General features: G+C 46.7%; 1 protein-coding gene across 1 annotated transcript in view; it reads right to left on the minus strand.

Annotated features, from left to right (window-relative positions):
- btbd9 (BTB (POZ) domain containing 9) overlaps positions 1–13,852 on the minus strand; it is a 260,082-nt gene that overhangs the window by 241,332 nt on the left and 4,898 nt on the right. Inside the window, exon 2 of the mRNA XM_078212112.1 lies at positions 4,467–4,586. Coding sequence (XP_078068238.1) covers positions 4,467–4,586 — 120 coding nt within the window. The remainder of the gene's footprint in view (positions 1–4,466; positions 4,587–13,852) is intronic.

A 13,852-nucleotide genomic window follows, 5' to 3' on the forward strand; every position in this document is an offset into this window, starting at 1 on the left:
CCCTCACCACCCTCTGGGTAAAGAACCTACCCCTGACATCGGTTCTATAACTACCCCCCCTCAATTTAAAGCCATGCCCCCTCGTGCTGGATTTCTCCATCAGAGGAAAAAGGCTATCACTATCCACCCTATCTAAACCTCTAATCATCTTATATGTTTCAATAAGATCCCCTCTTAGCCGCCGCCTTTCCAGCGAAAACAATCCCAAATCCCTCAGCCTCTCCTCATAGGATCTCCCCTCCATACCAGGCAACATCCTGGTAAACCTCCTCTGCACCCTCTCCAAAGCCTCCACATCCTTCCTGTAATGTGGGGACCAGAACTGCACACAGTACTCCAAGTGCGGCCGCACCAGAGTTGTGTACAGTTGCAACATAACGCTACGACTCCTAAATTCAATCCCCCTACCAATAAACGCCAAGACACCATATGCCTTCTTAACAACCTTATCTACTTGATTCCCAACTTTCAGGGATCTATGCACACATACACCTAGATCCCTCTGCTCCTCCACACTATTCAAAGTCCTCCCGTTAGCCCTATACTCAACACATCTGTTATTCCTACCAAAGTGAATTACCTCACACTTCTCCGCATTAAACTCCATCCGCCACCTCTCGGCCCAACTTTGCAACCTGTCTAAGTCTTCCTGCAAACTACGACACCCTTCCTCACTGTCTACCACACCACCGACTTTGGTGTCATCAGCAAATTTGCTAATCCACCCAACTATACCCTCATCCAGATCATTAATAAATATTACAAACAGCAGTGGCCCCAAAACAGATCCCTGAGGTACACCACTTGTAACCGCACTCCATGATGAATATTTACTATCAACCACCACCCTCTGTTTCCTATCCGCTAGCCAATTCCTGATCCAATTTCCTAGATCACCCCCAATCCCATACATCTGCATTTTCTGCAGAAGCCTACCATGGTGAACCTTATCAAACGCCTTACTAAAATCCATATATACCACGTCCACTGCCTTGCCCCCATCCACCTCCTTGGTCACTTTCTCAAAAAACTCAATAAGGTTAGTAAGGCACGACCTACCTGCCACAAAACCATGCTGACTATCACCTATCAATTCATTACTCTCCAAATAACTATAAATCCTATCCCTTATAATTTTTTCCAACATCTTGCCGACAACAGAAGTGAGACTCACCGGTCTATAATTCCCGGGGAAGTCTCTGTTCCCCTTCTTAAACAATGGGACAACATTCGCTAACCTCCAATCTTCTGGTACTCTACCAGAGGCCAACGACGACCTGAAGATCAGAGCCAGAGGCTCTGCAATCACTTCTCTTGCCTCCCAGAGAATCCTTGGATAAATCCCATCCGGACCAGGGGATTTATCTATTTTCAGACCCTCCAGAATATCCTGCACATCCTCCTTATCAACTGTAATACTGTCTATTCTACTCCCTTGCAACCCAGTGTCCTCCTCAGCTATATTCATGTCCCCTTGCGTGAACACCGAAGAGAAATATTGGTTCAATGCTTCACCAATCTCCTCCGGTTCCACACATAACTTCCCTCTGCCATCTATAACTGGCCCTAAACTTGCCCTAACCAACCTTCTGTTCTTGACATACCTATAGAACGCCTTAGGATTCTCTTTAACCCTATCCGCCAAAGTCTTCTCATGTCCCCTTTTAGCCCTTCTAAGCTCGCTCTTCAACTCCCTCTTAGCCAATCTAAAGCTTTCTAGTGCACTACCCGAGTGCTCACGTCTCATCCGAACATAAGCCTCCTTTTTCTTTTTAACCAACAAAGAAACTTTTTTGGTGCACCACGGTTCCCTAGCCCTACCAATTCCTCCTTGCCTGACAGGGACATACCTATCACAGACTCGCAGTAGCTGCTCCTTGAAAAAACTCCACATGTCGGACGTTCCCAGTCCCTGTAATCTCCTAGTCCAACCTATGTTTCCTAATTCTCTCCTAATAGCCTCATAATTACCCTTCCCCCAGCTAAAACCACTGGCCCGAGGTTCATGCCTATCCCTTTCCATCACTAAGGTGAACGTAACCGAATTGTGGTCACTATCACCAAAATGCACACCAACTTCCAAGTCTAGCACCTGGTCTGGCTCATTTCCCAGCACCAGATCCAATATAGCCTCACCTCTAGTTGGCCTGTCTACATACTGAGTCAAAAAACCTTCCTGCACGCTTTGAACAAAAACTGACCCCTCTAACGAGCTAGAGCTATAACAATTCCAGTCAATATTAGTCAAGTTAAAATCCCCCATAACAATTGCCCTATTACTTTCACTCCTAAGCAGGATTGACTCCGCAATCCTTTCCTCAACCTCTCTAGAACTTTTAGGAGGTCTATAAAAGACTCCCAACAGGGTGACCTCTCCTCTCCTATTTCTAATCTCCGCCCATACTACCTCAACAGATAAGTCCTCATCAAACCTCCTCTCTGACACTGTGATACAATCTCTGACCAATAATGCTACCCCTCCCCCTCTTCTACCTCCTTCCCTACTTCGACTAAAACATTTGAACCCCGGGACCTGCAGCATCCATTCCTGCCCCTGCTCTATCCATGTCTCTGAAATAGCCACAACATCGAAGTCCCAGGTACTGATCCACGCTGCAAGTTCACCCACTTTATTGCGAATACTCCTGGCATTGAAGTATACACATTTCAAACCCTGCTCCACCCCACCTCTGCAATCAGGCCCTTCGGCCCCATAAGTTGTGCCAAACATATCCCTACCTTTTAGGCCTACCTATAACCCTCCATCCTATTAAGTCCCATGTACTCATCCAGGAGTCTCTTAAAAGACCCTACTGAGTTTGCCTCCACCACCACTGACGGCAGCCGATTCCACTCGCCCACCACCCTCTGTGTGAAAAACTTCCCCCTAACATTTCCCCTGTACCTGCCCCCCTGCACCTTAAACCTGTGTCCTCTCGTAGCAGCCATTTCCACCCTGGGAAAAAGCCTCTGAGAGTCCACCCGATCTATGCCTCTCAACATCTTATACACCTCTATTAGGTCTCCTCTCATCCTACGTCTCTCCAAGGAGAAAAGACCGAGCTCCCTCAGCCTATCCTCATAAGGCATGCCACTCAATCCTGGCAACATCCTTGTAAATCGCCCCTGCACCCTTTCAATCTTTTCCACATCCTTCCTGTAATGGGGAGACCAGAAGTGAGAACAGTACTCCAAGTGGGGTCTGACGAGGGTCTTATATAGCTGCCCGATTCAGTTCCCAGTACCAAATCCAATGTGGCCCCACCTCTTGTCGGCCTATCCACATATTGTGTCAGGAAACCCTCCTGCACACACTGCAGAAAAACTGCCCCATCCGAACTATTCGACCGACAAAGGTTCCAATCAATATTTGGAAAGTTAAAATCCCCAATGACAACTACCCTGTGACCCCCACACCTATCCATAATCTGCTTAGCAAATTCTTCCTCCATATCTCTATTACTATTTGGGGGCCTATAGTAAACTCCTAACAACGTGACCGCTCCTTTCCTATTTCTAACTTCAGCCCATATTACCTCAGTATGCAGATCCCCCTCAAAGTGCCTTTCTGCAGCCGTTAAACTATCCTTGATTAACAATGCTACTCCTCCACCTCTTTTACCAGCTTCCATACACTTACTGAAACATCTATACCCCGGAACGTCCAACAACCATTCCTGTCCTTGTTCTACCCATGTCTCCGTAATGGCCACAACATCGTAGTCCCAAGTCCCAATCCACACCCCAAGTTCATCTCCCTTGCTCCGGATGCTCCTTGCATTGAAGTAGACACACTTCAACCCACCTTCCTGTCTACTGGTACCCACCCTTGACCTTGATACCCTCCCCAATACCTCACCACCCTCAACACTGACTTCTGGACTCCAACTCCTTTTCCCACTCCCCTGAAAAATTAGTTTAAACCCCCCTGAAGAGCCGTATCAAATTTCCCTCCCAGGATATTGGTGCCCTACTGGTTCAGGTGCACCCCGTCCTGTTTGTACAGGTCCCACCTTCCCCAGAATGTGTTCCAATTATCCACGTATCTGAAACCCTCCCTCCTACCCATCCCTGCAACCACATGTTTAACTGCACTCTCTCCCTGTTCCTCAACTCGCTATCACGTGGCACCGGCAACCGGATGATCAGTAATGATCTTATTGAATGGTGAAGAAGGCTCAAAATACCGAATGGCGTCCTCCTGCTCCTACTTTCTGTGTTTCCATAAGGTCCTAATAATAGCTCATCACAGATGAAACCAGAAAAGAATGTCTTCCTCCTGGAAGCAGTAGGTCCACCCTATATTGAAGCTAATGAGAAAACACTGAATGAGAAAGGTGGTCTATACTAGGAATACTCACCTGATTACTGTATGAATAGACAACAACGAGTGAAGGTACCAAGTACTGTCAACCAGGAGCCTTACATGGCACCTACAGCCTAGACAGCTTTTTAACTGCACCCACCTGCAGACACGGGGGGAGAAGAACAGGTTCTGCCAGGAGCGACACAAGTAGTGGGAATGATCGATGACCCGAATCCAATCCAGCTCATCCATCGACACTTCAATGTAGTATGAATATGACCTGGTGAAAGAAAAGGACAATCAGGTACAGGGGGAGGCAATTCAGGAAGCATTACATCGAAGATAGGGGAAGGAGGAGGCCATTCAGTCCATTGAGCCATTCATCACAATCATGGCTGATCGTCCAACTCAATAGCCTAATCCTGCTTTCTCCCCATGACCTTTGATCCCATTCGCCCCAAGTGCTATATCCAGCCACCTCTTGAATACAATCAATGTTTTGCCATCAACTACTTCCTGTGGTAATGAATTCCACAGGCTCACCACTCTTTGGGTGAAGAAATATCTCCTTATCTCCGTCCGAAATGTTCTACCCCGAATCCTCAGACGCTAACCCCTGGTTCTGGACACCCCCACCATCGGGAACATCCTCCCTGAATAAAGAACAAAGAACAATACAGCACAGGAACAGGCCTTTCGGCCCTCCAAGCCCATGCCGCTCCCTGGTCCAAACTAGACCATCCTTTTGTATCCCTCCATTCCCACTCCGTTCATGTGGCTATCTAGATAAGTCTTAAACGTTCCCAGTGTGTCCGCCTCCACCACCTTGCCGAGCAGCGCATTCCAGGCCCCCACCACCCTCTGTGTAAAATACGCCTTTCACGTATTCACAAAGGAGAGTGATGTGTTGACTGGGAGTGTCTCGGAGGGGAGTGTTGACCCGTTAGAGAAAATCTCCATTACAAGGGAGGAAGTGTTAGGTTTTTTAGGGAATATAAAGACTGACAAATCCCCAGGGCCTGATGGAATCTATCCCAGGCTGCTCAGGGAGACGAGAGATGAAATCGCTGGGCCTCTGACGCAAATCTTTGTCTCGTCACTCGACACAGGTGAGGTCCCGGAGGATTGGAGGATAGCTAATATGATCCCGTTATTTAAGAAGGGTAGGAAGGATAACCCGGGAAATTATAGGCCGGTGAGCTTGACGTCTGTGGTTGGGAAGTTGTTGGAGAGGATTCTGAGAGATAGGATGTATGCGCATTTAGAAAGGAATAAACCCATTAACGATAGTCAGCATGGTTTTGTGAGAGGGAGATCATGCTTCACTAACCTGGTGGAGTTTTTTGAAGAAATGACTAGAATGGTTGACGAGGGAAGGGCCGTGGATGTCGTCTATATGGACTTTAGTAAAGCGTTTGACAAAGTCCCTCATGGTAGGTTGGTGCAAAAGGTTGGATCTCGTGGGATAAAGCTGGAGGTGGTTAGATGGGTGGAGAACTGGCTTGGTCACAGAAGACAGAGGGTGGTAGTGGAAGGGTCTTTTTCCAGCTGGATGCCTGTGACTAGTGGTGTTCCGCAGGGCTCTGTATTGGGACCTCTGCTGTTTGTGATTTATATAAACGATCTGGAAGAAGGTGTCACTGGGGTGATCAGTAAGTTTGCGGACAACATGAAAATGGCTGGACTTGCAGATAGTGAGGAACATTGTCAGAGGCTACAGAAGGATATAGATAGGCTGGAAATTTGGGCAAAGAAATGGCAGATGGAGTTCAATCCAGATAAATGCGAAGTGATGCATTTTGGTAGAACCAACGTAGGGGGGAGCTAGACGATAAATGGCAGAACCATAACCTATCGAAATAACCTATAAATGGCAGAACCAACCTATCGAAAAGACAGAGGGGTGGGTAGAGGGGGCGGGGTTGCCTTGTTAATTAGAAATGAAATTAAATCAATAGCACTAAACGACATAGGGTCAGACGATGTGGAGTCTGTGTGGGTAGAGTTGAGGAACCACAAAGGCAAAAAAACCATAATGGGAGTTATGTACAGGCCTCCTGACAGTGGTCAGGACCAGGGGCACAAAATGCACCACGAAATAGAAAGGGCATGTCAGAAAGGCAAGGTCACAGTGATCATGGGGGATTTCAATATGCAGGTGGACTGGGTAAATAATGTTGCCAGTGGACCCAAAGAAAGGGAATTCATTGAATGTTTACAGGATGGCTTTTTGGAACAGCTTGTGATGGAGCCCACGAGGGAACAGGCTATTCTGGACTTAGTGTTATGTAATGAGCCAGACGTGATAAAAGATCTTAAAGTAAGGGAACACTTAGGAAGCAGTGATCATAATATGGTAGAATTCAGTCTGCAATTTGAAAGAAGGAAGGCAGAATCAGATGTGAAGGTTCTACAGTTAAATAAAGGTAATTACAGGCGCATGAGGGAGGAACTGACAAAAATCGACTGGAAGCAGAGCCTAATGGGAAAGACAGTAGAACAGCAATGGCAGGAGTTTCTGGGAGTAATTGAGGACACAGTGCAGAGGTTCATCCCAAACAAAAGAAAGGTTATCAGAGGGGGGATTAGGCAGCCATGGCTGACAAAGGAAGTCAGGGAATGCATCAAGGCAAAAGAGAGAGCCTATAATGTGGCAAAGAGTAGTGGGAAGTCAGAAGATTGGGAAGGCTATAAAAACAAACAGAGGATAACAAAGAGAGAAATAAGGAAGGAGAGGATCAAATATGAAGGTAGGCTAGCCAGTAACATTAGGAATGATAGTAAAAGTTTCTTTAAATACATTAAAAACAAACGGGAGGCAAAAGTAGACATTGGGCCGCTCCAAAATGACGCTGGTAATCTAGTGATGGGAGACAAGGAAATAGCTGAGGAACTTAATAAGTACTTTGCGTCAGTCTTCACAGTAGAAGACATGAGTAATATCCCAACAATTCAGGAAAGTCAGGGGGCAGAGTTGAATATGGTTGCCATCACAAAGGAGAAAGTGCTAGAGAAACTAAAAGGTCTGAAAATTGATAAATCTCCGGGCCCAGATGGGCTACATCCTAGAGTTCTAAAGGAGATAGCTGAAGAAATAGTGGAGGCGTTAGTTATGATCTTTCAAAAGTCACTGGAGTCAGGGAAAGTCCCAGAGGATTGGAAAATCGCTGTTGTAACCCCACTGTTCAAGAAGGGAACAAGAAAAAAGATGGAAAATTATAGGCCAATTAGCCTAACCTCAGTTGTTGGCAAAATTCTAGAATCCATCGTTAAGGATGAGATTTCTAAATTCTTGGAAGTGCAGGGTCGGATTGAGACAAGTCAGCATGGATTTAGTAAGGGGAGGTCGTGCCTGACAAACCTGTTAGAGTTCTTTGAAGAGATAACAAATAGGTTAGACCAAGGAGAGCCAATGGATGTTATCTATCTTGACTTCCAAAAGGCCTTTGACAAGGTGCCTCACGGGAGACTGCTGAGTAAAATAAGGGCCCATGGTATTCGAGGCAAGGTACTAACATGGATTGACGATTGGCTGTCAGACAGAAGGCAGAGAGTTGGGATAAAAGGTTCTTTCTCAGAATGGCAACCGGTGACAAGTGGTGTCCCGCAGGGTTCAGTGTTGGGGCCACAGCTGTTCTCTTTATATATTAACGATCTAGATGACGGGACTGGGAGCATTCTGGCCAAGTTTGCCGATGATACAAAGATAGGTGGAGGGGCAGGTAATATTGAGGAGGTGGGGAGGCTGCAGAAAGATTTAGACAGTTTAGGAGAGTGGTCCAAGAAGTGGCTGATGAAATTCAACGTGGGCAAGTGCGAGGTCGTACACTTTGGAAAAAAGAATAGGGGCATGGACTATTTTCTAAACGGTGACAAAATTCATAATGCTAAAGTGCAAAGGGACTTGGGAGTCCTAGTCCAGGATTCTCTAAAGGTAAACTTGCAGGTTGAGTCCGTAATTAAGAAAGCAAATGTAATGTTGTCATTTATCTCAAGAGGCTTGGAATACAAAAGCAGGGATGTACTTCTGAGGCTTTATAAAGCACTGGTTAGGCCCCATTTGGAGTACTGTGAGCAATTTTGGGCCCCACACCTCAGGAAGGACATACTGGCACTGGAGCGGGTCCAGCGGAGATTCACACGGATGATCCCAGGAATGGTAGGCCTGACATACGATGAACGTCTGAGGATCGTGGGATTATATTCATTGGAGTTTAGGAGGTTGAGGGGAGATCTGATAGAAACTTACAAGATAATGAACGGCTTAGATAGGATGGACGTAGGGAAGTTGTTTCCATTAACAGGGGAGACTAGGACGCGGGGGCACAGCCTTAGAATAAAAGGGAGTCACTTTAGAACAGAGATGAGGAGAAATTTCTTCAGCCAGAGAGTGGTGGGTCTGTGGAATTCATTGCCACAGAGGGCTGTGGAGGCCGAGACGTTGAGCGTCTTCAAGACAGAAATTGATAAATTCTTGATTTCTCGAGGAATTAAGGGCTATGGGGAGAGAGCGGGTAAATGGAGTTGAAATCAACCATGATTGAATGGTGGAGTGGACTCGATGGGCCGAATGGCCTTACTTCCGCTCCTATGTCTTATGGTCTTATGGTCTTATAACGGGTGTAGATACGCAGAGGGACCTGGGTGTGCAAGTCCACAGATCCTTGAAGGTGACGGCACAGGTGGAGAAGGTAGTGAATAAGGCATATGGCATGCTTGCCTTTATAGGACGGGGCATAGAATATAAAAGTTGGGGTCTGATGTTGCAGTTGTATAGAACATTGGTTCGGCCGCATTTGGAAGACTGCGCCCAGTTCTGGTCGCCATACTACCAGAAAGGCTGAGGCTTTAGAGAGAGTGCAGAGGAGGTTTTCCAGGATGTTGCCTGGTATGGAAGGGCTTAGTTATGAGGAGAGATTGGGTAAACTGGGGTTGTTCTCACTGGAAAGATGGAGGATGAGGGGTGACCTAAAAGAGGTGTATGAAATTATGAAAGGCATAGATAGGGCGAACAGTGGGAAGCTTTTTCCCAGGTTGGTGGTGACGTTCACGAGGGGTCATAGATTCAAGGTGATGGGGGGGAGGTTTAACACAGGTGAAAGTGGAGTCACAGGTGGACAGAATGGTGAAGAAGGCATTCGGCATGCTTGGTTTTATTAGTCAGAACATTGAATACAGGAGTTGGGATGTCTTGTTGAAGTTGTAGAAGACATTGGTAAGGCCACACTTGGAACATTGTGAGCAATTCTGGTCACCCTATTATAGAAAGGATATTATTAAACTCGAAAGAGTGCAGAAAAGATTTACTAGGATGCTACTGGGACTTGATGGTTTCAATTATAAGGAGAGGCTGGATAGAACATAGAACAGCGCAGTACAGGCCCTTCAGCCCTTAATGTTGCGCCGACCAGTGGAACCAATCTAAAGCCCCTCTAATCTACACTATTCCAATATCATCCATATGTTTATCCAATAACCATTTAAATGCCCTGAATGTTGACGAGTCCACTACTGCTGCAGGCAGGGCATGGAATGCCCTTACTACTCTCTGAGTAAAGAACCTACCTTTAACATCTGTCCTATATCTCTCACCCCTCAATTTAAAGCTATGTCCCCTGGTGCTAGCCATCACCATCCGAGGAAAAAGGCTCTCACTATCCACCCTATCTAATCCTCTGATCATCTTGTATGTCTCTATTAAGTCACCTCTTAACCTTCTTCTCTCTAACGAAAACAACCTCAAGCCCCTCAGCCTTTCCTCATACGATTTTCCCACCATACCAGGCAACATCCTGGTAAATTTCCTCTGCACCCTTTCCAACACTTCCACATCTTTCCTATAATACGGCGACCAGAACTGTACGCAATACTCCAAATGCGGCCGCACCAGAGTTTTGTACAGTTGCAGCATGACATCCTGGCTCCGAAACTCAATCCCTCTACCAATAAAAGCTAACACACCATACGCCTTCTTAACAACCCTATCAAACTGGGTGCCAACTTTCAGGGATCTATGTACATGGACACCCAGATCCCTCTGTTCATCCACACTACCAAGTATCTTACCATTAGCCCAGTACTCTGTATTCCTGTTACTCCTTCCAAAGTGAATCACCTCACACTTTTCCGCATTAAACTCCATTTGCCACCTCTCAGCCCAGCTCTGCAGCTTATCTATGTCCATCTGTAACCTGCCACTTCCCTCCGCACTGTCGACAACTCCACCGACTTTAGTGTCATCCGCAAATTTACAAATCCATCCTTCCACGCCCTCATCCAGGTCATTAATAAAAATGACAAACAGCAGTGGCCCCAAAACAGATCCTTGCGGTACACCACTAGTAACTGAACTCCAGGATGAATATTTCCCATCAACCACCACCCTCTGTTTTCTTACAGCCAATTCCTGATCCAAACCACTAAATCACCCTCAATCCCATTTGCTATCCTCCAGTCTTCTGGCACTGTTACTGTAGACAATGACAACACAAAGATCAATGACGACACAAAGATAGACTGGGACTTTTGTTTGGAGCGTAGGAGGCTGAGGGGTGATCTGACAGAGCTCTATAAAATAATGAGGGGCACAGATCAGCTAGATAGTCAGTATCTTTTCCCAAAGGTAGGGGAGTGTAAAACTAGAGGGCATAGGTTTAAGGTGAGAGAGGAAAGATACAAAAGTGTCCAGAGGGGCAATAAAGAACAAAGAACAGTACATCACAGGAAACAGGCCCTTCGGCCCTCCAAGCCTGTGCCGCTCCTTGGTCCAACAAGACCAATCGTTTGTATCCCTCCATTCCCAGGCTGCTCATGTGACTATCCAGGTAAGTCTTAAACGATGTCAGCGTGCCTGCCTCCACCACCCTACTTGGCAGCGCATTCCAGGCCCCCACCACCCTCTGTGTAAAAAACATCCCTCTGATATCTGAGTTATACTTCGCCCCTCTCACTTTGAGCCCGTGACCCCTCGTGATCGTCACCTCCGACCTGGGAAAAAGCTACCCACTGTTCACACTATCTATACCCTTCATAATCTTGTATACCTCTATTAGATCTCCCCTCATTCTCCGTCTTTCCAAGGAGAACAACCACAGTTTACCTAATCTCTCCTCATAGCTAAGACCCTCCATACCAGGCAACATCCTGGTAAACCTTCTCTGCACTCTCTCTAAAGCCTCCACATCCTTCTGGTAGTGCGGCGACCAGAACTGGACGCAGTACTCCAAATGTGGCCTAACCAGCGTTCTATACAGTTGCATCATCAGACTCCAGCTTTTATACTCTATACCCCATCCTATAAAGGCAAGCATACCATATGCCTTCTTCACCACCTTCTCCTCCTGTGTTGCCACCTTCAAGGATTTGTGGACTTGCACACCTAGGTCCCTCTGTATCTCTATACTCCTGATGACTCTGCCATTTATTGTATAACTCCTCCCTACATTATTTCTTCCAAAATGCATCACTTCGCATTTATCCGGATTAAACTCCATCTGCCACCTCTCCGCCCAATTTTCCAGCCTATCAATATCCTGCTGTATTGCCCGACAATGCTCTTTGCTTTCCGCAAATCCAGCCATCTTCGTGTCATCCGCAAACTTGCTGATTACACCAGTTACACCTTCTTCCAAATCATTTATATATATCACAAATAGCAGAGGTCCCAGTACAGAGCCCTGCGGAACACCACTGGTCACAGACCTCCAGCCGGAAAAAGACTCTTCGACCACTACCCTCTGTCTCCTATGGCCAAGCCAGTTCTCCACCCATCTAGCCACTTCTCCTTGTATCCCGTGAGCCTTAACCTTCTTAACCAACCTGCCATGTGGGACTTTGTCAAATGCCTTACTGAAATCCATATCGACAACATCCACGGCCCTTCCTTCATCAACCGTTTTTGTCACTTCCTCAAAAGACTCCACCAAATTTGTAAGGCACGACCTCCCTCTTACAAAACCATGCTGTCTGTCACTAATGAGATTGTTCCGTTCTAAATGCACATACATTCTGTCTCTAAGAATCCTCTCCAACAACTTCCCTACCACGGACGTCAAGCTCACCGGCCTATAATTTCCTGGGTTATCCCTGCTACCCTTCTCAAACAACGGGACCACATTCGCTATCCTCCAATCCTCAGGGACCTCACCCGTGTCCAAAGGAGCGACAAAGATTTCCGTCAGCGGGCCAGCAATTTCATCTCTCATCTCCCTGAGCAGTCGAGGATAGATGCCATCAGGCCCTGGGGCTTTGTCAGTTTTAATGTTCCCTAAAAAACCTAACACTTCCTCTCTTGTAATGGAGACACTCCCGGTTCACACGCCCCTCTCCTTCATGAATACTGATGCAAAGTATTCATTTAGGATCTCCCCTATTCCCTTGGGTTCTAAGCATAATTCCCCTCCTTTGTCCCTGAGAGGTCCGATTTTCTCCCTGACAACTCTTTTGTTCCTAACGTATGAATAGAATGCCTTAGGATTCTCCTTAATCCTGCCTGCCAAAAACATCTCGTGACCTCTTTTTGCCCTTTTAACTCCCAGTTTGAGTTCTTTCTTACTCTCTCTGTATTCCTCCAGAGCTCCATCTGTTTTCAGTTGCCTGGACTTAACGTACGCCTCCCTTTTCATTTTAATCAGATCCTCAATTTCCCTGGTTATCCACGGCTCTCGAATCCTACCTTTCCTATCTTTCCTTTTTACAGGCACATGCCTATCCTGCAGCCTTATCAATAGTTCCTTAAAAGACTCCCACATGCCAGACGCGGACTTACCCTCGAACATCCTCTCCCAATCAACATCCACCAATTCCTGCCTAATCCTGCTATAGTTAGCCTTCCCCCAATTTAGCACCCTGCCCGTAGGACAGCACTCATCCTTGTCCATTACTATCCTAAAGTTAACAGAGTTGTGGTCACTATTTGCCACATGTTCCCCTACCGAAACTTTGACGACCTGACCGGGCTCATTTCCCAGAACTAGGTCCAGTATCGCCCCCTCTCTAGTCGGGCTATCTACATACTGTTCCAAAGAACCTTCCAGTACGCATTTTACAAATTCCTCCCCGTCCGGACCCCCAGCTCTAAGCACTTTCCAGTCTGTGCCAGGGAAATTAAAGTCCCCCACTACAACAACCCTATTTTTTCTGCACCTATCCAGAATCTCCTGACATCTCCTTTCCTCCACTTCCCGTGGGCTGTTGGGTGGTCTGTAGTACACCCCCAGCATAGTGACTGCACCCTTCCTGTTTCTGAGTTCCACCCACAGCGACTCAGTACATGACCCCTCTAAGTTGTCTACCCTCTGCACCGCGGTAATATGCTCCTTAACTAATATCGCTACTCCCCCACCTTTTTTAGCCCCTCCTCTCTCTCGCCTAAAACACTTATACCCCGGAATATTCAGCTGCCAGTCCTGTCCTTCTTTTAACCAAGTTTCCGTCACCGCAACCACATCCAAATTCCGCATAAGCATTAAGGCCCAAAGTTCGTTTGTTTTACCCGTTACGCTCCTCGCATTGAAGCAGATGCACTCCAGACCTCCAGGCCCAGTC

Source organism: Mustelus asterias, chromosome 5 (assembly GCF_964213995.1).
Source record: "Mustelus asterias chromosome 5, sMusAst1.hap1.1, whole genome shotgun sequence".
NCBI lineage: Eukaryota > Metazoa > Chordata > Chondrichthyes > Carcharhiniformes > Triakidae > Mustelus > Mustelus asterias.